The sequence below is a fragment of the Ahaetulla prasina genome, chromosome 1, assembly GCF_028640845.1.
Source record: "Ahaetulla prasina isolate Xishuangbanna chromosome 1, ASM2864084v1, whole genome shotgun sequence".
Classification (NCBI taxonomy): domain Eukaryota; kingdom Metazoa; phylum Chordata; class Lepidosauria; order Squamata; family Colubridae; genus Ahaetulla; species Ahaetulla prasina.
This window is the reverse complement of record NC_080539.1, coordinates 131,829,645-131,856,374: the sequence shown is the minus strand read 5'-3', so window position 1 is coordinate 131,856,374 and position 26,730 is coordinate 131,829,645. Positions and strand designations below refer to the sequence as shown.

Genomic DNA, 26,730 nt, shown 5'->3' with positions numbered 1-26,730 from the left:
TCACAGTCTGTGGACCCCTGAAACCTTGCTCTCTAGAGTTTTTCCAAAAAGTAGCTACATAGTAGCTATATATAACTTTATATACTAGAAGTTGGTTACTATTAAACATATGATTATATCAATTAAATTAAATTAAACAGGTCAAGTTTTTCCTTGCCCTTATAGAATAGGGAAAAAAAATTCTTTATTGGCCAAGTGTGATTGTACACACAAGGAATTTGTTGTCAGCGCATAAGCTCTCAGTATACATAAAAGTTATAAATGGTAAATCATGATCATAGTCATCATAAATACATTCATCATGAATCATAAGACACACACTTAGTGATAGTCATAGGATACTAAATAAGCAATCAACATATTTTTTTATTTGATTATCCACATCTTTGAATTCACACAACTTCCCTAAAAGCCAGCCAGGTTTTGGTAATAATACACACCAGGTGGCTCCTCTTATCTGTGATCAGATCACAAATAAGAATAGCTTCAACAGCAATACCCAAAAGCCTGATGCTCTGAAGGTGTGTTGACTGAGAGATAAGGTTAAGAGCAGGGTCTAAGACATGGGGACTTATTCCATAAGAGCCTATTTGTTGACTTCACCATACTTGTCAGCATTAGAGAGGCTTACATATTACTCCGTTAATGGAGAAATACATAAAACGGTGAGATGAGATTTTGCAAACAAAAGCAGTCATTTCTTCTAAGTAAATGACACTGACTACTACTAGATAAAACCTTTATTATGATTTTTTTAATTGTTCAGTGGCATTGATTGAAAATAATGGAAGTGATAGGAGCTTTTGAAGCCTAATGCAATACCTTTAGGAAATTTTGACTCCCCCCTCAGATCTCTTGATTTAGAGTCCAGTTCTCTATGCATTGTAATACACTGAGTGTCTAGCTTTCTTGTCTTTCAGGGATTCTGCCACTTACAGGCCAGTCTGTGGCAAATTCTAATGCAACAGAGTGCAGTGACCTTTTTGAAGACTCTGGATGTGATATCTCAAGTGATTGTACAGAAAACCTGCCTAGTTTAAGCCTCAGGGGACAGGATTTCAACAGTTTGGGCCCTCCCGTTTTGTCAAATGTACTTCCCACATTGACTTCCAGCAAGAATCAATCTGTGATGCTGCACATGCAGTTCCTACAACATTTCATTGAACTAAGAAATCTGGCAGAGTCCAATAGTGCGAAAATAGATTTGATGAAACTTGGAAGGGATTCCTCTGTGGTGTCCAATTCTTTTTCCCAGTTACTCGATGGTCTGGTTACATCATATAACCTTCCTGAACAACCCTTTCCAGATTTTATGGCTCAGGCTGTTTTTGTCATAGCTAAATTATTAAACGATGCTGATTTTTCTTGTCGGATATTGGGAAGGTGTTTTAAAAAGTTGGAAGACTCTGTGGAAAGACTTGTACAAATTATTTTAAACAGCAGCTATCTCAACAGAGTAAGTAAAATACATTCCAGGAATTAATGTATTTTTAAGTTTGCAAGAATAATGACCATTCGGTTGTATGATGCTTATTTATGTGATGTTAAACATTTTACATTGCTGGAAATTCTGAGCTTCCAACCCTTGCATGAATGAGAGCATCAAAGGCAATGAGTTTGTACATAGTATACAACCCATATATATATCTGAATGAGGCATATCAACATATTACATCTACTGTTTAATGGACAGCCTATATAGAGAGTGTGTGTAGTCTATTGACAGAATCAGGCTGAGGAAACTTATGATTTTCTCGTTAAGTCATAACTCTGGTCCAACTAATTTAGCATTGTCTCTTGAACAGCTACCCTAAGATGTCCTGGGAACTGAATATAAATCTGCAGTTTAAAAATTATTACTGCCAGCAAGTTGCCAAGCTCCTCCTCATTAGGAATTGCGTCCCTAGGCAACCCATCTCACTAGGTTGCATCACAAAGCTGCATAGGAACAAATTTTGCTACTTACATAGGAATTTGTGGAGCCTCTGCAATTGGATTCATGGACTATAACCATTTTTATTGACAGATTCTATCTGGGCAAAATTTATATACCTCATTGAAAGTTTGCTAACTATGGAGCAGAGTCTAGTTCATTTGTTCTGCTTGTAAAAGTTATCTTTCATAATAAAGAAGTGCTTGTGTTACATGCTCACATGCTTTTTGATGGTTCTAGAAGAAACTTGCAATACATTCATTGAGCAGGCTGGCAATTTATAATCTGGTTAAAAAGTGCTCAAGAAGTACTCCATAAATATTATGCATGCATTTTGAAGATTAGCCTGTGTCATCTAAATTCAAATATTTCATAGTGCAAGAGAATCAAGCTCTTTCCTACTAAATGAGCTCAAGGGGTGATAATGTATCCAGATGTTCGACTTTCTGATAAGGACAGAATTTCAGCAAATGTCAGCATTTGAAAATATTTTATAAATTAAGGTATGTGTTGGAATGTAGTGAAAATCTGTGAAATATCCAGGGTAGTATAATCTTTATAGATTCCCCCAGACTTTCCAGATTATAGTTTAAGTAGGGTAATTAAATTTAGTAATTAAATTTACTTTTGAACACTGTTCAAAAGTAATTTCTTTGCAGTTCCAGAAAATAGCTCTTTTGGTATTAAATATTTACAGATTGAAGTCGTAATAGTTAATATTATGGTTTTCAACTATTAGATAATAGTTGAAAACCCTATTAAGTGGGATGATACTAATAATGTTTAAGTAACTTTGAAAAAGTATTTTATAGAACATTTATTAATCTTGAATATAAAATTACCTGAACATAAAAGTTTTACAAGACTTTAATTAGATCTTGGCTTTACTTTGTTTGAAGGTCGGTGACCAAAATATAATATCTAAACTTCAAATCACAATAGTAGAACATACCAGATAATTTTAGGCAATGAGACTTTAAAGAACTACTTTTGTCCTTGATTGTGAAATGATAACAAAGTATTCTTGATTCAAAAAATTATAGATTAGATTCCTGTCATTCCTCTTGTGGCACCTTAAATAAAGGAAATGGAGAAACAAATTGCATAACTATACAGAACATTTTTATAGATTGGTGAATAGTAAAAGTATGGACAATAGTAGTACTCTTAAATTGCCTTCTTCAAAAGTCACTGTTTGATTAATGTTTTCAATTTCAGATCACTTCTATCAAGAGACGTCTTAATGTATTCAGAATAACAAATTTTAAAATCAATTATTTATAAATAGCAGTTGTTTTTAGTGGCAAATATGATCAGGAATATGTAATTTATACTAGGAGTATAATTTAAAAACAAACGCAGATTGTCACTGTACAATTGATTTATTAAGGATATCCTTTCAGTCACTCTTTGTTTCTGATAACAAAGAGTATCTTCTTAGATTCAAACTTTATTTTGTGAAGAAGTTAGATTTGATATAGCTTAGAATCTGCTTCCTATGTGTATTTAAAATAATGCATTTTTGAGCAGTTGGGTTGCAACAATATTTGTTATCAAATGTTTCAAGGATAATGGATAAACTTAAATTTTATGAATTTATAGTGAGGAATCTTGCAAAATAGCTTCTAAAGAGATTTACCTGTTCATAAAATATTAACAGGTACATCTGTGTTTTCGAGCAGTTTAATTGCCCTAAAATATGGAATATTGTAGTTATATGCAAACTTCTTCTGTTTTGGGGTCACAGTGATTATGCAACCACTGTTATAGGTAGTTCTCAACTTACAACTGGTCATTTAGTGACCATTCAAAGTTACAACAGAACTGAAAAAAGTGACTCATTACCAGTCCTCACATGTAGCAGCATCCCCATGGTCATGTGATCAAAACTCAAGATGCTTGGCAACCAGCATGTATTTATGACACATAGTGGTATGCCAGAGTCAGTGATTGCTGTTTGTGACCTTCCCCAGCTGGCTTTTAAAAAGTCAGTGTGGGAAACCACTTAATGATCATGTGAGTCACTTAACAAACAGAATAATTCACCTAACAACAATGGCAAAAAGGCCATAAGCGTTAATAACTGTTAAGTAAAATAGAAGAACTTTTAAATTTGCCACCACTTAATTTGGTGTTTAAAGGCTGCAATTGCAAAATAAACAAGGAAGTGGAGGACAAAGTAAAGTAATATGAGGTGCATTGCTTCTCCTGAAACATCTGCAGTGACGCTTCTCACATTTTCTTCTTGTCTTACTGAGATGCGGTAACCAGGTGATCATAAATTGGTGGAGACGTAAAAAAGACTGATGTTCCAGACAGCTATTGGATTTTAAATGCAATTTTCTAATAATTGAATATTATTATTATTGTTGTTCATCGCAGTCAGCCAGATGCTCAGACTGGGTTTGGCATTTTTGTCTACCTATCAAGTCCTTCCCGCCTTTTGCATTTGACTGGTGGTGAATTTGTCAATGCCAATGGTGTTCAAATGGTCCTCTAGTTGTTTTGGGATTGACTGGTGCTAATGGTTGATACAGGTTGCTGCCAGCATCCTAGGTATCAACCAAGTACCTTCTTAAGATGTATGATGTTCCAAGTAGTGCAGTTTTTTGCAGTTCTGCTTGTGTTATGCAGGAAGCTGCAATTTGTTGATGTAGCTCATAAAATTCTTGGACATGGTACCAAGTGCCCCGATGACAATGGGTATCACTGTTCCATGTTTCATCCATAGCCGTGTAGTTTCGATGGCCAGGTTGCAATATTTTATGATTTTTTCCAGTTCTTTTTCTCCAACTCTGGCATCTCCTGATACTGCGATGTCAATAAATTCTACGTTTCGGTTTTCAACAACTGTGAAATCTGGTGTGTTGTGTTCCGAGTGACGATCCATCTGTATTAGAAAGTCTCACAAGAGCTTCACCTTCTCATTTTCTATAACTTTTTCCACTTTATGTTCCCATGACTTTTTGAATACAGGTAAGTAATATTTTTTACATAATGACCAGTGGATTAATTTAGCAATTTGGTCGTGTCTAGCTTTGTAATCAGTTTGTGTGATTTTGCTGCATTCACATTTTAAATGTGAAACAGTTTCTACTTTGTTGTTGCAAAGTCGGCAGTTTGGATTATTGGTGGATTTTTGTATCTTTGCTTTCATGGCATTAGTTTGTAGTGCTGTTCTTGAGCAGCGAATATTAAACCTTCCGTTTCTTTATTGATGGTTCCCATCTTAAGCCATGGCCATGTAAAGTTGTCATGACATTTTCCTTCAATGTTTTTCAAGTGCTGCCCATGCAAAGCTTTGGATTTTCATCTATTTAATCTGTCATCCAGCTGTTTTTCCTTATATTCTGCCTTTGTTTCTGTTGTTTTTATACTGTTCTCTGTTTTCACAGAGAACATAATATAATATATTATTATTATTATTATTATTATTATTATTATTATTATTATTATTATTATTATTATTATTATTATTATTATTATTATGACAGTATACACAGCAAACGAGATAATTATGCTGGATTTCGTATCACAGATCACTAGTCGAACACGTCCCAAGCGTTTAGGACTGCGTAATGTATCGGCGAATTATGTGAGCAGATCCCAGTAAGGTGGCCTTCTGCAGCTGACCAATGGTGATCTTGTCAGCGCCAATTGCTTTTAAGTGCTTGCCTAGGTCTTTAGGCACAGCTCCCAGTGTGCCGAGTACCACTGGAACCACCTGCACTGGTTTATTCCAGAGTCTCTGCAATTCGATTCTCAAATCTTGATATCTGGTGACTTTTTCAAGTTGTTTCTCATCGATTCTGCTGTCACCAGGTATAGCAATGTCGACCATCCACCCTTCCTCCTCCTCCTCCTCTTCCTGTTCTTCTTCTTATTATTATTATTTTCTTCCTGTTGCAGAACACACTTATGCCTCTTTACTTTTGCCCCTTTTCTGGGCCAGTGAGTACAGTTCCAAACAACCATAGGATTGTAGCCATGCCATCCTTTTTTCCCCCTAAGAAAATTTATAGAAGCCTCTAGGCATTTTGGGACCTAGAATATTCTTTAAAGTCTTCCCATCTTTACACAGGTTCCTCTGGGTGTGAGTGTATGTTTATGTCTGGTAGGCTGGATACTTAAAGCACTTGATGGCCATTGATGTTTAGAATCACATCACCCCAAGGTCCAGGCTGAGACCTATGAAATATTATATAAAACTACAGTAAATGAAAATGTTAATGACTATGTGTTAAGGTCATTTTTCTTGTAAATATGTAGCTAGAGACACCCATATACGGTCTCCTTTGCGCTGGGGAGAGAAAATCCAGGACTGGGTATTGCTCTTCTCTTCTACCTGGAGACCGAGGCTGTCATCATTTTTGGTGACGCCTCCCTTGCCTGGTGACGTCCCAGTTTGGCCCATGAGAAGGAGCATTCAGGTAGGACCCACCCCCCTTTCAGTTTATGAAAATAAAGATAATCACCAATGAATTGGATGATCCTAATAGTGCCATTGGAGCTTCAGTCTTTCAATCTGAAGTTGCAGATCAGTAGTTTCTCAATAAAATTTAGAATATAGTAGAACTTGTCACTTGACAAGTGACTTTACTTGAAGTCACACTTTAAGCATATATCTTTTTAATCTGGTTTGTAATCAGTTTCTGCATCATGGTTATAAATGACATGAATATGTTGCAGTGGCTAGTAAAGCAAATTGTGTAGTACTAACCTGAGTATGAAGAAATTTGCCTCCTTGGTAAAGCTCTGAAATTAAAAGCCCCAAATGTTACATATTCCATTGGAATCATATGCTAGCAATAACTTGTGAGATTGAAAAACAAAATATGGCTGAATTGTATCTGGTAAGTCATTGTAAATGTATCTCTTGAGTATTTTTGAAAGCAAATAAAATTCTTTAACATCTTTGGAATCACTAGCGCAGACTAGATTTCTTTTAATCTGTTGGCTGGGTATAAAAGCAGTAAAACATCAGAATTTGATGGAGGAGCACTGAGGTTGCTGAAAGTTGCATTAACCTTTTATTCTTTTCTACTTTATTTGAGCTAGAGAAAAGAAACCAGAGAAATCTTGTTTGATTAAGGTCATGATTCTTTGAATTTAAATATAAACAGGTTTAGGATTATTTATTTAGGAGTACATCCACTAAATAAATATAGTAAAAAAAAAAAACTTATTTACACCAGTAAACTTTGAAATGATTACTGTATACTTTTCTCATTTTTTCACTATATTTTTCATGTCTGTCATGATCTGGTCTAGTGCTTAACATTTAAAAGATATGGCTAATTTTCTTCCCAGTTTTAAAAAAGGACGTGGTAATTCTTTCTTTCTGTATTTCATAAAACTGGAAAGTAGCTAAAGTTATTGATTTATAGAACATTAGAAATTAAATATGATTTAACTTAATTTTGAAAATCTTGTTTCGGTATCTATTTAAACAGCATTGCTCCTTGTATTGAAGATTAACAACATTGAGAACAATATTTCTGTGAAGGAAACCTAATGTTCAATGTAGTTAACAAGAAAGCGTCTTTGACATTGTATGAAAATGCAGACCAGTGGAATATTTCTGGTTGTGCTTTTAGGCTTTGCTGACTTAATCTAGAACATGTTAATTTAATCAAATTCATCTTACTTGTGTTAACAGGCAATTGCTCGCCATATAATTGAGTATTAATCATATTCATTCTAATTAAGATTATACAGCCTTTTATATCTTTGTGTTATAGAAACAAAGAATTACTTTATCATATCAATATGGCTAATATCTAGAATCATAGAAATTGTAAGTCAACAGCAGAGGACAAGGAATATGTGCTTAACCTTTTCTAGATTACATATAATGTAGGAAGAATAATGCAGACATAATATATGCTAAAATTTCAAAGTCCAGTTGCTACATGCTGTGTTGTTTGTATGAAAGCCAGTAGCATGTGCCGGATGTGAGGTTTTAAGCAGGTTGCAGCGGCATGCAAATAGAATCTACCCTGGACTCTGCTGTCAGCATTTGCCCAGCCATTCTGTTGGACACTTTATTTCAATGTCATGAAACAAGAAGGAAAGTCACATAAATCTAAACATTTCTTTTAAAAAAATGTTCTGCCTTTACAGTGTCTGTGGCTCTCTTATTCAAATTGGAATTCTATACATTATTTTGTAGATTATATGTTCACTAAAAGAAAATACTATAAGAAAATACTACTGGAAATCAGAAAGCTAAACTATGATTTATCTTATACAACATGGCCAACCAAATTCAATTGCAAGCACTTGGCAGATTATAATTTATGATTGTGAACAGTCAGTCTGTGTCCTTTAACGTTGGTCTTTTCTTGGTGCCTAGGTCAAGGAATATTTTCCCAGCAATATTGGGAGGGTCAAATAATTTTTGGCAATTTTTGGCAATGCTCCATATGCTTAAGCTTAAGTGTCATTTTGCTGCCTTCAACTGAAAGTTTGCTTTCAGTTGCTTTCATTCTTGAAATTTCAACTATCAGAAATGTGAAATTGAGATTATAATGCCACTTTATCATTTGCTTCAAACTGTCAGATATCACGATGTGATTATATGGAGAGACCTAAAGTTGTTTTTAAAAATAGAACAATCAAATTCAACATTAAAAAAATTTCTCAGGATATTATTTCAGAATTCAGCTACTTATTTCATATAATAGAGAATTTATCTTCTGGAAACAATAATGCTTGTAACCTTCTTAAGCATATTTTTAAAAAATGCCCCAGGGCTGAATGTAAATATATTAACATAATCAGTCCAGATAAGATTTGTCAAGTGAGTTTACAGTAATCCAGATGGAAGAATGTATGCAGTTGTCAGTAGTACTTTGCTAGTTAGCTTACTGGTATAAAAAGGCAATATATCATGGTCTCAGGGTTTATTGAATTAATCACTCAAATCCTCTTCATGCCTCATTTCATTATTTGGGTATTAACTTTTATATTTTGTACCCCCAATTAATCTCTTCTACATTTCATTGATATTTTTCATTTATTAATTATAAGCATCACTGAAAGGATTTATTGGTAAAATTTTAACCATGATTTATTATTAGTGTTTAATTTCTGCTAAGTGGCATTTTATTAAACATTATTCTTTGTAAAAGTCTAAATTAATACCATTTGTGAAGTTTTTGGTCCAATCTTGTCTATGGATATTTTGGATTAGCAGTCTATCACCTATCCCTGACTAAAAAAAAAGGGGGGGGGAGTTTCTGTGTATGATTTTGTATTGTCCAGAAAAGGGGAAAAAAGTAACTGCTGCTGTATTATTTGTATGGCTATAAACTTATTCAAGCTTAATTAGAATGGGCGTTAGTCTTATCTGAGATGTCCTTTCTCGGGGCGGTGGCAACAGCAGTCAACAATGGGTTAACTTTGTCTGTTAGCTGCTAGGACTGAGTCTGCAAATTGTTAAGCCATGTCTCTTCCTGTTGCTTCCCAGCTTTTTGACAAGGTTGTCAACACAGACTGACATGTCGAGCTGTGAACAAAGAAGATCAGACCCCACCCCCCAGACCCCTAGGGCCAGACTAAAACCGGGTGAGGATGACTACTGTCAGAAAAGACCAGGGGAGTAGTCCTGTTCATGGGCCCCCACAGAATCCCCCAAGATTTGGGGTTCTTGATGGCAGTCCAGGTGTCTGGTATAGTCTGAGACCTCCGATTCAGCTCTTTGCTGCAGCCCAGCTGCAATGCCCTGCCTGATTGCCTCTGATATCAAAACGCCCCCATGGAGGCTGAAATTTGAGGTCCTGGTTGCTCATCCGAATGAAGACCAGAGGCAGTGGGAGTGAAGGTTGCTGATGGACCCCTTTGTGTCCCAGGTTGCACCCAGGATGGCTGTGGAAGCCTGGTATTTGGCATAGGGCCGAATAGCAGATCAGTGTTGCTGGGCAGCTTAAGACCCTGCTCTTTAGCGCCTTCTGGGGACCATGATGCCCTAGGGCTCCCCTCAAGTGGATCAAGCTGCTGAGACCTTTCTGGTGTGAGGGCTGTTCCACGATTTGGAGACTCTTGGCCCTTTTATCAGCCTCTTTTGGGGCCTTTTTAATGGCCTTTCCAATGGCCTTGTGCCTCTGCTTTTTGGCCTTAGAGGCTTTACCATGTGGCTGTGTTGGAGGCTGATATGCCCTAGAGTGCTTGCTATGGGGCCTCGTTCCCGAGGGCCCCTCCTTCAGGTTGCAGTCATGACGTTTGTTCCCCCAAGTACCTGCCACACGGGTGCAATATCCAGGCATGGTGGTTGCCATTTTGAAAATGAGGCCTAGCAGCCATGGCCTAGATGCCTTGCTGCTGGACTAGGCTGAATGCCTAGTCGGTGTTAAGGGCTGTGTCCATGTTGCAAGGGCTGCAGGGGCATAAAGAACATCCCGCTACTCACCACCCTCCACGCTGTGATCCACAACTTGATCTGAGGCTTTTGATCAATTCCCAAGGCAGCGGTATGGAGCAAAGCTCGTGAGCACTGCCCTGCTGTTGCCGAGATCAGGTAATTGAGGCATGATGGAGTTTTTCTCTCTCTCGCCCTGATGCCTTGTCACCTCCGGCGTCAAGCGCAATGTAAATCGGCGCGGGATTGTACTTCGCACTCCCAGTCTAGAGCTGCGGAGCAAATGCTCATCTGCGCAGCCATCACCTCCACCGCCACTCTGTCCTCATCGAGCTCAGTACACAATGTGGGTTGCAAAGGCAAACCCCTGGGTCAGCATTTCAAAGCAAGCTCATGAGCGCTGCCCATTCGGAAACTGCCAGCTGGCAGTTCGATGCCACCCACGCAGCCTTCAGTGGGGTCAGGCTAAAAGCCCTTCATGCTGGTAAGATAATTGCTCAACCAAATGTCCTGGGAGCCTCTAAGAAGAGATCTTTGTCATTAAAGGTGGAAAAAACAAGTGGAAATGTGTTAACTCAAAAAGACATGTCTGTCCAAACTAGATTGAGTCTAAAAGCTGGGAAGCAACAGGAAGAGGCATGGCTTAACAGTTTGCAGACTCAGTCCTAGCAGCTAACAGACAGAGTTAACCCATTCTTGACTGCTGTTCCCACCTTTATGGAGAAGTAATCCTTATTGAATTTATTAAGTCTTGAGAATCAGCAAATAGAGTTTTCAACAAGTAACCTACTTATTTGTTAATACAAGTGCCGGGAAAAGTATATTTAACTGATGTTCTAGCTCAGGGGTGTCAAACTCAAGGCCCGTGGGCCAGATGCAGTCCACAGGGTGCTTAAATCTGGCCTGCCGGGCTACCCTGGAAAGAGTGAAGGACCGGCCCATGGTGCCTCTGCCAGCAAAAACAGAGCTCCATTTTTGCTGGCAGAGGGTTGCAGGAGGCCATTGCAGCCGAAAACGGAGCTCGGGAGCCCATTTTCACTGGCAGAGCACTCGGGCCACCACAGGAACCCGACGTGTGACGTTGAGCTGAGGTCAAACCCAACCCTGATGCAGCCCTCAGTGAAATCAAATTTGACACCCCTGTTCTAGCTTACTCTACAGCCACCCATACAAACTTTCTAACCTTCCAAATAATCACAAAAGCTGGTGCCATTCTCACAATCATTTGGAAGGTTGATTCTCCAAATCACACAATTTGGAATAAGAGCTTCCCAATTGTGAGAATGGTGCCCATTTGCAGAAAGGCATGAAATGGCCTCTATAGGAAGGATGCACCGCATATCAGCTGGGCATGCCTGACAGCAGTTGCAGAAAAAGGCAAAGTAAATGGAGACATTTATGCATGCTGCTGCAATTATGCAGGCCTCCCAGGTATGGTATGGTGGCGAGCAAGTCTGGGACTCCCTAGTATGGTGGGGCAGTGAAAAGGCCTGGGCACCCTCCGCAGTTTTCTGCACAATGAGAGATCCTGTATAATAGTCAGACCAGGCCGCCTAGCTCACAGCAGCATACTAGTGGGCCCTGTAGCTGTTGCAGTCTTCCCCATCCTGAGGCACCCTTGCTATCAGATAATGACCACAATGGGGGAGTCAGTACTGCATTCATTGAATAAAGCAATCATATGATGCTTTGCTTAATGATTATTTCACTCGACAAAAGAAGACTCCAGAGATAATTGTGGTCATAAATTGATTACCTGTACAATCAAAAATATATCCATTTCTATGATTGCATTGTCTTGTTCTCCCTCCATATCCCTGAATAAGTACTCAGCTATGCTGGATGCTAAATTGTTTCTATATTTAATATGCTTTGGTTGAGATTTTTCTTCAATGTTCTGCTGTTGTTTATAGGTAAATAAGCCCAGGGAAGGATTTCCGAGAGAAAATAAATTGTATATAACTTTTCCTTTATTTAGTATACAATGATATATAAGATTAATAGTCCGACTCAAAATTTACAGTGTAAATAAGTGATTAAGATGCATAAATGGTAGAGTTTCAAATAATCTAGACTCATTAGGCAAAAAAATAAAGAAAGAAAAAATATGGAATAGGAAATAAATACTAATGTTGCTGTCTCTTTCTCTGCTCTCCAGTTTTAATTATACTGGTGGATGGAGGAGAGAAAAAAACCTCACCAGAAGCATGGCACCACAACCCAATAAGTTCCTAAATGCTGTTGCAGTTGTTATATCTAGATGATTCACATAATCTTATTAATAGGTGGGAGTAAATCCCAATGAAATCAGTAGATATGAATAATGCAAATAAAAATATTTGTACACTACCCAATTCTCAGCAATTTAAGAATAATCTACCATAATTATATAGGTCTGTTGTCTGCATAAGAAGAAATCCAGAGTAACATCATTGATTTAGATAGCTGTGCTACTTATGTGGTTTTAAAATGAAACTAATTGGTAAAAATGGTTTGAACTATAATAAAAATGAAGTGCTCAATAATTATACTGCTGAATTAAACAGCAGATTACCGTATTTTTCGGTGTATAAGATGCACCTTTTTACCCCCAAAAAGAGGGTGAAAATCTGGGTGCGTCTTATACGCTGAATGTAGCCCTGCCCACCCGCTGGCCCCTACCCTTTGGACATTTTCGGACAGTTCCAGGCAGCAGGGATCTGGGCCAGGGCACAGCCTGTCCTGAAAAGGAACAAACCTCTTTGGGACACTTTGAGGGGCGATCTGCCCAGTGGCTTTGGTGAACAAGGCGGGCCCCACGGTTTGTGGCTGGTCACCCCTCTGGCCGCCCAGTGGGCAGCTCAGGCCAGACAGTGGTTGCAATGACTTCATTCCCCAGCAACATGAGGAGCCACTGCTGCCGCCACCGTCTAAGCCCCCTATGCCCAGGAGCCGAGCCAAGCTGAACGGGAGCCGTGAAACGTCCCTCTTTTCCAGCCACCGCTGCCATTGGCCCAATTCCCCAATGCAATTTTCAGAGCTGCGTTTCAGGCAGCGGCCAGTTCCCCTGTAATGTGCAGCGGGGAACCGGGAACCATTTTGGATTCAGGGAGGCGATCGTAGCGCTGCCGCCTGAAAATGCTCCTTCCCGTTGCATATTGCAGAGCCGCGCACTCTCATCCTTCTCAGCAGACTCACCTCTTTCCTCCTGGCCAGATCTGCCACCTAAAACGCGATGTACTTTTTCTGCCTCTGCACACCCTACTTTTGGAATCAGGAAGGGGATCGTGGGTCTGCTGCCCGAAAACGCTTTCCTTTGGAATCGGGAAATCCTGATTGTGTTTAAGAGTCTGACAGCCCAAGGATAGAAACTATTTTTAAATCTATTTGTTCGGCTGGCTATGCTTCGATGTCTTCTGCCCAATGGTAGAAGTGCGAAGAGACACTTGTGAAAATGGCTTTAAAAATTGGTGCTTTATTACATTAACAAACATGTGCAAATAACGTACTAAGAATCACTTACTGTTTTGCAAATATTGGTAATCTATGTCATTTAAATTAATAATAATAACATTAGTAACTTTTCGTATATAAATGAAATTAAAAGAAACAAGGAAAAATATTCTGATGTTGACAAACCATTAGATATTGGCAATTCAATTTTAGGCTTATCCTTTCAGTTTTATATAACATTGTTTTGGGAATTCCAAAATAAGCAAAAATGCCATACAGTCCTGTACTAGGAAAAAGGAAGAGGGTAGAATATTTTTGAAGGAAGGAACTGAACATGATACTATTATTATTATTTTGTCTTGGGTGAAGGGAGAAAAAGATTGCACTTCTGTGTGTATTGGTACTGGGCTTTGCAGGTAGTCCTTAACTAATGATCACAATTGAGTCTGGAATATTAGTCATTACGGTTTTTTAACAACCATTTTTACAATGGTCATAAAGCAAACCAAGTGGTCATTAATCAAATTCAGCATATCTAATGCGTGTTTTTGCCGGACAATGGCAAAAAATCATGAACATGTGATTAAGGGATGCTAGAACTGGTAGTAAATGTGACTTGATTGCCAAGTATCCAAATTGCGATTATGTGATCATGGGAATGTGTGTGTGTGAGTGTGTGTGTATGCAGCAGTCATACGTTGGAGGACAGGTTGTAAGTAGATATTTTGAAGTTTGTTATAATCTCAAACAGTTATTAAGTAACCAGTCATTAAGCAAAGACTACCAGTATATACATTCCAGAAATCATTATTTATTAATAATTGATATATTTGAACACACTATATATCGACTTAGTAGAGGATTATGGTAGTAAACCCTATAAGCATGCTAAGCGCCTACAGCTTTAAGACACCAAATCAAGTTATAGAAGAGTTTATTGCATTCTGGTTTTATTCCTGTCAGTTATTAGTATAAACGTTGAACTTAAAACTCTCCCTGGCACCAGGTAAATCCAGATATTAAGCTCCCCTCAGACACTGAAGCATATTGACTGATTCTGGACTAGTTTTTTTCTATCGGTCCAAAGTACCTCATAAAGTTATTGTGGAGAAAATAGGAGCTAGGAGCATTATCTATACCAGGGTTCACCAACCTTTCGGACCTAAGGGACCACTAAATTCATAATTTTAAATCCCAAGGACCACTAATATGAATTTTTTTAAAAAGATAAATAGTATTTAGTGCAATATAAAAAATGCAAATAATTTTTCTGCACACCACCAAAATTTTCTCCACGGACCACTGGTTGGTGACCACTGATCTATACTACCCTGCATTTCTGAAGGCAGGATAATAATCTAATAAATAAATAGTATTCAGTAAATTAGTGTAGCTTCACTGCGTGGAAGTTGTTCTAAAATTGGTTCATTGGCATGAAAGGCAGTAATTTAGCATGCTATTTATGATCAAATAATCTTCTGACTATATCTACTCATATTTTTAATGGTTGTGAAGTATATAAAATAGTTTTATATTGATGCATAGTACATTTCAATAAAATGTGTTTGATTTGCTTTTTTTAGTCTCTACTAGTCCTTTGGATGTTCTATAAATGTTCTAAATATATCTGCACATTTTAATTTAGTTAAAATATTTTGTAAATTAAATTGATTGATTTTCTAAGCAGACGGGAATTTCACAAGCGTTCAATCTTTGATGTAGAATCAACACGGCAAGTACCGACTCCCTTTTTGAAACCTGAAACCTTTCTTTGTCTCTGATTAATTGACTTTTAAAATGGCGTCTGAAAGTGAAAGTAAAATTTTTTAGTACAACAAAGTAGCGTTATTTGTGGATTGTTACAAACGGAGTTCTCTTATACTGAATGGAGTAAAGGAAAGTTGTTAAGTTTAAATTCCTGATCTTTTTGAAGACAGAATGGCAGCTAAACCTTTAAAGCCTTCTGGAAGAAGGGGATCTGAACCAAGTCTTGAGGATATATTGAAAGTACAATTAAAACTTTCTGAAGATAGGCAAAAAGAGATGATGGAGAATTTTAATGCAAAAATAAGAGAAGATATTCTCATGGCAGTTCAAGGACTGAGTAAAAAAATTGAAGGATTGGAAGTGGAAATGCAACAGATCTCTCAGTCAAATAAGCATTTAGAAGACAAAATGAAAGGTGTTCAGAAAAAAGTGGATCAAAATGAAGATCAGGTTGTGATATTACAATATAAACTTATGGAAGGAGCTCTTAGAATTCGTGGTATGCAAGAACAGCGAGGAGAAGACTTAAGAAAAATTATATCAGAAGCATTGGCTGAATTTATTGAAGTGGAACCCCAAGAGGTAGCTTACCAAATTGATAAAATATATAGAGTTAACTCCTGGATTGCAAGACAGAGAAAGCTTCCTCGGGACATTGTGGTTTATTTTGTGAAAAGGACTATGAGAAATCAGATTCTGCAAGTTTCATATCAGACAACTTTAAAAATTGGAGAACAGGAGCTGAAGGTGTTGAAAGAGATTCCTTCCAAGATGTTAAGAGATAGGAAGGAATTTGTTTTTTTTACACAAGAACTTAAAAAACATCAGATTCAATTCAGATGGGAGGTGCCAGTTGGACTGACAGTATTTTATCAAGGAAGGAGATATAGAATTGACACTGTTTTAAAGGCAAAGGATTTTCTTTCTACAGTTTTGAAAGTTGAAACAGAAGTGATAGAAAAACTTCAAGAGATTCAAGAAGGCGTGGTGATCCAAGAGCCTTCATTGCTGCCAGCATTAGAGGAACCACAAGAGCAAAGGGTGACAAGAGGAGCTCTTAAGCGTAAAGAAGAGCAACAGTCTCAAAGTAAAAGTCAGGACCCCAGTATGGAAGCTGTGGGAGGAGCCAGACGGAAGATACCGGAGGAGGATCTTCCGTTGTTTGCTTCAAAGCTTCAGGAGGCCAGTAATGGCAAATAGAATTTTGTCATGGAATGTTAATGGCTTGAATTCAGCTCAGAAAAGAAGGAAAATATTTCACTACTTGAAACAATTTAAAAATGATGTGATTTGCCTGCAAGAGACACATATAAAATTATCAGACCAAAAATATTTAATTAACTCAAAATTAGGTAAACATTTTGTTGCATCAGCTTTGGAAAAGAAGCATGGAATTGTTGTATATATCAGGAAGGATATACCAGCTAAGTTAATTGAGGCAGATATTCAAGGAAGATTTATTGCTATTGAACTGGTGATAGATGCAAAAAAGACTTTGCTGATAGGTATTTATGCACCTAATCAGCAACAAGAAAAGTTTTATAAAATGTTACACGAGAGGTTGATCCTCTGGGATTATAGTTCGTTTATTTTATTAGGAGACTGGAATGGAGTAATTGATACAAGAAGTGATAAGAGAACCTCTTCCAAGAAGATACCTATACATGCAAAACTACCAAAATCCTTTTTTGAAATGATGGAAGACTTTGAGTTTAGAGATATATGGAGGTTACGGAATCCAGATGAGAGAGATTTTACTTTTTCCCCCGATAGGCATCAATCTTTCTCACGTATTGATTTTATTTTAATTTCTAATGACTTGCTTTCTAGGGTGAAGAAAATGAAGATATTTCCGAGGTGTTTAACTGACCATAGCCCAGTATGGATGGAATTATTACAAGGGAAAAAAGGTGGTAGAACATGGAGGTTGAATGAAAATCTGTTTAGATATGAGGATAATGTAAATCATTGTAAGAAACAGTTGAAAGAATTTTTTGATTTTAATATGCACAAAGGGACACCTATAGGAACTGTGTGGGAGGCGAGTAAAGCTTTTATTAGAGGATATTGATATACTTGGACAACAGGCAAAGGAATAATAAACAAAGGCAGCGTAGGTACTTGGAAGAAGAAATTCAAAGGAAGCAACAGTTATTAATTCAAAACCCACAAGATCACAAACTTAAAGAGGCTATAAAAATATTACAGAGTCAATTTAATATGTTAATGGCAGACCAGGTGGCAACAAATATACAATATGCTAAACATAATACCTTTTGTAATGCAAATAAACCTGGGAGATGGTTGGCATATAACTTAAGGAAAAAACAGAAAGCACGTGTCATACAAAAAATAGAATATAAAGGCAAAGAGATATATCAACAGGATAAAATTAAAAAGGCATTCTCAGAATTTTACACTGCTTTATATGCAAAAGACAAAATATTGAATAGGGACATTTATGATTATTTGAAAGATTATAAGGTTAATATTCTAACATTAGAACAGAGGGAGGAGCTGAATCGGCCGATAGCTACTGGAGAAATAGTGGAGGCAATTAAACAATTAAAAATGGGGAAAACCCCTGGTACAGATGGTCTTACAGCAAGTTATTATAAAAAAATACAGGATGAAATATTAGGCCCACTTAAAGAATTATTTAATCAGATACAACTAGGAGTGGGAATACCCCCGTCATGGAAAACATCTTTTATTTCACTGATACCAAAAGAGGAGCAAGATTGCTCTAAACCCGGTAACTACAGGCCGATTTCACTTTTAAATAATGATTATAAGATTTTTGTTAAAATAATAGCAAATAGATTAATGTTAGTTTTACAACAAAGAATTCATACTGATCAATCTGGTTTTATAAAAGGGAGGCAGATGAGGAATAATGTTAGACAGATTATTAATATATTGGAATATTTGGAAAAGAAGAATACTTCAGCAGCACTTATTTTTTTGGATGCAGAGAAAGCCTTTGATCGATTGCATTGGGATTTTTTATTTAAATTAATAGAGAAAATGCAATTTGGAGATTGTTTTGTTAGAATAATTAAAGCGATTTATGGAGAGCAAACAGCTCAGATTATAATAAATGGTAGTTTGACAGAAGTTATTAAGATTGCAAAAGGAACGAGACAGGGATGTCCCTTATCACCACTATTGTTTGTTTTGACTCTGGAACCATTATTAGATAAAATACGAGAATTAACGAAAATAGAGGGAATTAAGATTAGACAATATGAGTACAAAGTTAGAGCTTTTGCAGATGATGTAGTGGTTACCTTAACAAATCCTATAAATTCAAGTAGACTTTTGTTGGAAGTAATTGATAAATATGGAAAGGTATCAGGATTTAAAATAAATCAGAATAAAACAAAAGTGATAATTAAAAATATGTCTATACAACAGAAACAAAAACTAGAGGAAATGACAGGATTTGAGGTGGTAAAAAAGGTTAAATACTTAGGGGTTTATATTAGCTCATCGAACAAGAAACTTTATAAGAATAATTATGACTTGCTATGGCAAAAAGTTCAGAATGATATGAGTGCAGTTATCGCTATTGGGAAGGATTGCAGCTATTAAAATGAATGTGTTACCTAGATTTTTGTTTCTGTTCCAGATGATACCAATAATTAAAAAGGATAAAAATTTGGAAGATTGGCAGATTGGGATTAATAAATTTATATGGCAGGGTAAAAAGGCGAGGGTTAAAATGAAAATAATACAGGACTCACGGGAAAGAGGTGGCTTAAAAATGCCTAACTTTAAACTATATTATGAAGCAGTAGCCCTTTCAGTAATAAGTGACTGGTTTAATTTAACGGAGGAAAGAATTTTGAATATAGAAGGTTATGACTTGTTATATGGATGGCATGCATATTTATTTTATGAAAAAAAAGTGGATAGGGCTTTTAAGAATCATGTGTTGAGAAGTGCTCTTTATGGTCTGGAATAACTATTCTTATAAATTAGATTACAAGATTCCTATATGGGCGAGCCCTAGACATGCAATAGAGAATATAAATATAGAACAGAAACAGGAAATGATTACTTATAAAGAACTTTTGTATGCTGAAGGAGGTAGATTGCAATTAAAATCATTACAGGTATTAAATGAAGAAGGGAGGAATTATACTTGGTTTCAATATGGGCAAATAAGTGCTAGATGGAAAGAAGATCAAAAATTGGTATAATGCAAAGGAGGAAAATTTAATAAAGCAAATTAGAAATCAGACCCAGGAGCATATAAAGAGATTGTATAATGTGTTGCTTGAAATAGATTCGGAAAAGGATTTGGTAAAGGACTGTATGATAAAATGGGCACAGAATATTCAGGAACCAATAATGTTGGAAACATGGGAGAAAATCTGGGTTAGAAATGTTAAGTTTACACAAGCACAGAACTTAAGGAAAATTTTTATAAGATGTTTTATAGATGGCACTTAGATCCCAAAAAATTATCATGTATGTATCCTAATATCCAAGCGAAATGTTGGAGGTGTGATTGTGATGACGCTACATATTTTCATATTTGGTGGACTTGCAAGAAAATTAAGGCCTTTTGGATAAGAATTTGGTGGATTATTCAAAATGTACTGAAGAAGAAGATAAAGTTCCTGCCACAATTTTTCCTTTTGGGAATTATAACGGATTGTACAGGGATTGAGACTAAATTGATTCTGAATTTAATAACAGCAGCAAGACTGTTGATTGGACAATACTGGAAGAAAGAAGAGGTACCTACAATAGAAGAATGGATACTGAAAGTCATTAATTTGGCTGAGATGGCTAAAATCTCAGCTTTTTTAAAAGACAATACGCAGGAAAGATATTTAATTGAATGGAAAAATGGATTGATTATCTACAAAACAGATATCAGATTAAGAAATATCAGATTGCCTTTGAATAATTAGAAAGTTATTTTATGTAATGGGAGGGGTTGGGAGATGAAAAGCTTTGGATGAGGTTAATTGGATTGAAGGAAAATTTTATTCTATGTTTGGTTTATGTATAACAATACCTTGTGATTGACCGGGAAGCCGGGGGAAGGAGGGGAAGGGGTTTTCTGGGAGGGAGGGGGGAAAAAAGGGGCGAAAATGTCTTTGTTTTTTTAAAAACTTTTTCAATAAAAAAACAACAACTATTTTGTAAATGAGATGAAACTTAATGATATTTTTATTCAGTTTCAGATTAAGAATTCCATCTCCCATACCCTTGTTCTGTTTGGACAATGTAACATACTGAAGCATTCTACAATATCCCTGCTTTTCCGAGAAATCAGTCTATTTGCTAATAAATTGCAGCATGCAAACAAGGTACAATTCTGTAGCTTTATGCTGTTATAAATATGTTATAGATTTTACCTTGATACTATTATTCTTGAAGCTTTCTTTTAAGTATTCTGACTTACATCTGTAGCTTATTAGCCAGATTTCAATGAAGGTAGGGATGATTAATACCACCAGTGGTGAAATTCATCTCAGTAGTGAACCTTGAGGAAGCAGCCATGTACACGCATGCATCCAGAAACAACTGGGGAAAGCTATTGAAGCAGCTTCATTGAGTGACATGGATGCTTTAATGTTTTAAGACAGACTGGTTCACTTACATCACGGGTGTCAAATCACTTGTGTTGATCATGTCACGTGATGTATCGTGATGTATCACATTGTTTGCCTTTGCAGAGCCCAGGTGGGTGTGGCCTGCATGTGACGCATCTGGCCCAAGGACTGCCAGTTTGACAGGCCTGACTTGCATCAACATGCTTTGAAAAGTGGCTGTTTTGAATGCTTTACACAGGCTGATTATGGTGTTTTGATAATCAGATCATGTGGCTCAGTGCCTTTAAGATGGGGAAATTAAAAGTTACCTAGAAACAAAATTAAATGAAATGATTAGGTATTGTTAAGAATGATTTGATTCCCAGAAAATGGAGCAAATTCACTAAACTATTTCTAGAATTTCTTAGAGCCTTATACCACAATTGACAGTGGTATATGAGATGAAAAGATAGTTCCTTTATCTTATTGTAAATAAGTCAAAATATAAATTATTTTTTTGTCCATTCTTGTTACCGACCTCCATCTCTCATCCTTTGTTGTGCTCCTGTATCTGTTTTGAGCTTGTGGGAATAGAGCACTGTCATAACACGCTCTTTGTAAAATGTTCTGCACATAGATGACATATAAATAATGCAGAATAAAGCATGAATTGTCACCCGCAGAAATATACTAGGGGTACTAGAGATATTCTTATGCACTTGAATCTGGGCTTTCAACTAAATTCTATGATGTTCCTTGTATTTTATCTCAGTTGAAGCATAATACTTCCTTGCTGACCAGAACATTCATTGGCTGTAAGTCAACTCTAGAAATGGCAAGAAAATATTTAAAAATGTGACCTGCCAGTCAACCTGGAGAATGATCAGTGGCTTTAAAAAAAACAAACCCAGTGCTCTGCAGATTAGAAGCAGACGTTTGCTGTTTTCTTTTATTGTACAATAAAACTGAATGTGACAATCAGAAAACAGAAGTTATTTTTTTCTTCAGCTGAATAAGCAATGAAATTGATTTTGTGAACATGAAATGATTTATTATAAAAAGGTTTAAGATAAAATGCATTTAAGACATCTTTATCTGTGTGTTGAGAGAGGCTCCATTTGTCTTTCTGTAAAAATAATTGGCAAGTCTCTGTAGTAACAATTGTATGACAGCCCATTGTCTGATGAAAGATGATGAGAAATACCATGGATTGTTTTTTGAATTTTCTTAATCTTCTATGCATTCTGGAAGAGAAAAAAGAGCCTCCATTTTGGGAAGTGACACCATTAGTTAACAAGTTGTTGCTATTAAGAAAATACATCCTATATGATTGTAATTGTGACTTAGCCAGCACGAGTCAGTCTATTCCACACCCAAAATATTGTAGTAGCAGGGTTTTGGGAAGAAACCAACAACTTAGAGCAGGGGTGTCAAACTCACATAGTCATGACAGCATCGCATGACATATCAGGACTTTTCTCCCCTTTGCTAAACTGGGCATGGGCGTGGTCAGCGCATGACGCATCCAGCCTGCGGGCCAGGAGTTTGACAGCCCTGACTTAGCAAGTCCAATTCATGCCCCGCATGCAGCCCTGAACAACTAGTCATGTGAGCACACAAGACTCCCCAAAATAAAGGAAGTTTGTTGTTTATATACATTAACTATATATTTTATATGAGGCCCAGGAAAATTCCTCTTCACTCAGTGCAGCTCAGGCAAGTTAAAAGGTTGGACTTGCCTGACCTAGAGACCTTCTGTGGTGACATGTTAGCTGAGGAGCTAATAGGATCAGTTTTAGGAATGCTTATAGAAATCCAGGAACTTTGATAAAGAATTCTGAACCCAATGACCAAGCACAGAAATGGTGGCATCCGGAATAAGATGTCTGTCCAATATATTATTGACAGCAGATATGAATTATAATATTAAAAAGCAGCACAGAACTGTAAAACAAACAGAAAGACATTAATGGAGAAAATCAGATCTGATATGCTCCGTTGAAGATGATTTAACTTGTGGAGAAACATGCTGAGATAGGTACTTGTCAGGAGAAAGACTGATGGTACCCTTTGCTTCACACTTTCCTCTGGGCTGTCAAATAACAGGTGTCTGCAGAAGGTTTGAGAGAGTCCTGAGAATTCCCTGAAGCTGTGTCAAAAACCACTCAAACATATCCACATATTCATAATATGATTGTAGGACTCATTTGTTTTAGAACTGTTCCAGTAAGTAGGTATGTACCTCTCATGCTACAGAAAAAAAAACCAAATTAAAGTACACTTTATGTATAATGTATGGTCACTATGGGTCACCACTTCTATCAGATAAAAACAGATAATTACATACCATGGATAACAGCTGTTAAAGCACTTGCATTTACTATTCCCTTCTTGCTCTGAGTAAAACATGTTTTTAACAAATGAAAGTTCTCTAGTTGCTTTACAGTTTCCATAATCCCATTCTTATCTGGAAGGCGCAACTTAATTTTATAAGATTTTTGGCATGAAATAGCAAAACCCTAGGAAGCTTGCCTACAAAATACATTGCAGGTAGTTTTCGAATTACAACCACAATTTAAGTCCAAAATTTCCATTGCTAAGCAAGACAGTTGTTAAGTGAGTTTTACCCCATTTGGTTACCTTTCTTATCACAGTTAAGTGAATTACTGCAGTTGTTAAGTGCATCATTTGATCATTCAGTGAATCTAAATTCATTTAATGAATCTTGACTTTCCTTATGGGAAGTTGGCTGGGAAGGTTACAAATAGTGATCACACGATCTCGGGACAATGCAACTATCCATAAACCCATGTCAGCTGTCAAGCATCTGAATTTTGATCATTTGATCATGGGGATGCTGCAACGATTGTGTGAAAACCAATCATAAGTCATTTTTTTCAGTGCCATTACAATTTTGAACAGTCACTAAATGAATGGTTGTAGGTCAAGGACTAAATGTATACAAAGTTGAAATACTGAATGGTCGATCATGCTGATTCAGTCTTTTTAATTGAAACATATGGGATCTCTTTGATAGTAATGGTCAAATATACAATTTTAACCTGCAAATCTCAAGTCTATGTAGAAATCAGAGGGATGACAACTCTAGAAAAGAAATTTATTTAGATGGAGATAACTAAATGAAATGAAAACAGAAAGATATTGTTATTCCAGATTATGAGAAACTGGTACCTATGGAATGGATAAGAATGTATTTTAGAAATGCCAATGTACATTTCTGACACAGCTGATCACTCCTGTACCATCCAAAAAGCAAGCTAGAGTATTAAAACATGACCTCTAGGTGTTTTGTATTCAATAGAATGGCAGCCATTAGTTCACCTAAGCCCTATTTACATCTGATAAATCCATATTCATAATACTACAAATTCATCTACAGGCCATTCTTGTTTAGGGACTGCTTCAGTTTGTAGTTATGACGATGAAAAAATACCTTTGTGACCAATTCATGCTTTTATGACCTTTGCAGCATACCTGTTCAACATCACAGTCAGTTAGTAGTCATTGTCCTGTGCTTGATTTCCAGAGTGAAGTGATTGCTTAAACTATTATCTTCCTGAGCTGCTTCTGGTAGTAGAGCTCCCCTCTGAAAGTGCTAACCTCAAATTAACAACCTCAGTTCTGTGACCTTAATTAGCCTGTTACTATCTGCTGCCTAATATTGTGAAGGCCCTAATCAGTTTCACACTAAAGACTTTTAATTTGCTTCCTAAACAAAGCCGGATAGGGGATAGCTCAGGCTGGTAAAGCCTGTTATTAAGAACACAAAGCCTGCAATTACTGCAGGTTCAAGCCCGGCCCAAGGTTGACTCAGCCTTCCATCCTTTATAAGGTAGGTAAAATGAGGACCCAGATTGTTGGGGGGGCAATAAGTTGACTTTGTAAAAATATACAAATAGAATGAGACTATTGCCTTATACACTGTAAGCCGCCCTGAGTCTTCGGAGAAGGGCGGGGTATAAATGTAAACAAAAAAAAAAAAACTGCCATCCACAAGCTCACTACGCAAATAGCCAGTGCTAATATATTCCTTTCAACGTATAGGAGAAGCTTGAGACATCAGCCTAGTAACACACATTTCACAACTCTCCTATCCCTAATTATATTAACATATTTTAGGACTCCTTTTAAACATAAGTTACACTATTCTAAGTGAGACAAAGAGCAAGATTTTCTGTACATATGATATGTAAAAAAGAAACAGCATAGTAACGGCCCTAAATCTTTCTCCCCATGGAAGTCACCTAAACAACCAAAGGTAGGGTAACTTTTTACATGAAAAGATTCTAAATAAAACAAACCTTCCTCTTATTTTCCACAAATTTGAAGTTTTAGAATGGGATTTGCAAACACATCTGGGGGGGAGGGGAAATAGCTGTTAGAGCTTTCTCTAACAGCTATTTTCAGTCAGGGATGAGTTAGAGATAAGCCATGATTCCCTTATAGCAGTGGTTCTCAACCTTTATAGTGCTGCGACCCCTTTAATATAATTCCCCATGATGTGCGACTCCTTTAATACAATTCCCCACAATGTGGCGACCCCCAACCGTAAAATTATTTGCGTCTTGAATTTATCGCGCCTGAAGCCGTATTGGCTAGCGATCTGAACTGCTTGCGATTGCCTTGAGGACGGAGGCATTAAAGCGGAGACTCCTCCCCTATTAAGTTTATCGCACCTGAAGCCAGATTAAGCTAGCGATTGGGAGTGATTGCAGCTGGCTTGAGAGGGAGACATCAGAGCAAAGATTTCTCTCTTTTTTAATTCATCGCGCCTGAAGCCGAATTTACTAGCAATTTGAAGAGCCTGCAGCTGGCTTGTGGAGTCAAGCATTGGAGCACGATTCTTCAACTCGCAAGTATACTTCCCATATTTCTGATGGTCTTAGGCGACCCCTGGCAAATCGTCATTCGACCCCCAACGGGGTCCCAACCCACAGGTTGAGAACCGCTGCCTTATAGGATCAGTGGTAGTATTCAGCCAGTTCTATCCGGTTCGGGTGAACTGGTAGCAGTGGCTGAGGGAGGCTCTGCCCAGATGTCATCATGTCTCATTTTTGATGCTATGCGCATGTGCATGACGCTCTGCGTGCGCGCTCACATTTGCAAACCAATAGCAAAGATAAGTGAATACCATCCCTGTATAGGATATTTTGACCTGAGTCACTTAAACAGCAGCAGGAACTAGTATAGTATGTTTATTACCCAACTATATTATGTCAAACTGTTTCTCAAAGCAGCCCCCAAACCTTTCTGTAGTCAGGCTGATAAAGTTTGGCCCCAATTTCCCCACAATCCACAAGAGTCCAGTTCCAAAGACAAGGTCCAATATCTATAAGAGCGAGATCTGCAATTCTACCAGGCAACAGCAAAGCCCAAAGTCCACAGAGCAGGGTCTGCAAGCAATCCGAAAAACAAAAACAAGGTCCAACATTCACAGAGTCAAAGAGAGTTCACTGCAGAAGTAAATGGTTGTCTCCAACAAATTCACCTTCTATGTCTGACTAAATCTCCCAAGTCCAATGTTTTTCATTAGGAGGGGTAAAGCTGTTGTGGCTCCTGCCCCCGAACCTGGCCCCATGTCCGAAAGTGCCTTGGAGCCGGGCCTGCTGCCAGAAAGTGATTTGGACAGTGAGGGGGAAGGGCCATCAGGACTTACCTCAGAAGCA

General features: G+C 37.3%; 1 protein-coding gene across 1 annotated transcript in view; it reads left to right on the top strand.

Annotated features, from left to right (window-relative positions):
- The window catches only part of MEI4 (meiotic double-stranded break formation protein 4), a 46,323-nt gene that overhangs the window by 1,017 nt on the left and 18,576 nt on the right, over window positions 1-26,730 (top strand). Inside the window, exons 3-4 of the mRNA XM_058175997.1 lie at window positions 921-1,456; window positions 20,687-20,818. Coding sequence (XP_058031980.1) covers window positions 921-1,456; window positions 20,687-20,818 — 668 coding nt within the window. The remainder of the gene's footprint in view (window positions 1-920; window positions 1,457-20,686; window positions 20,819-26,730) is intronic.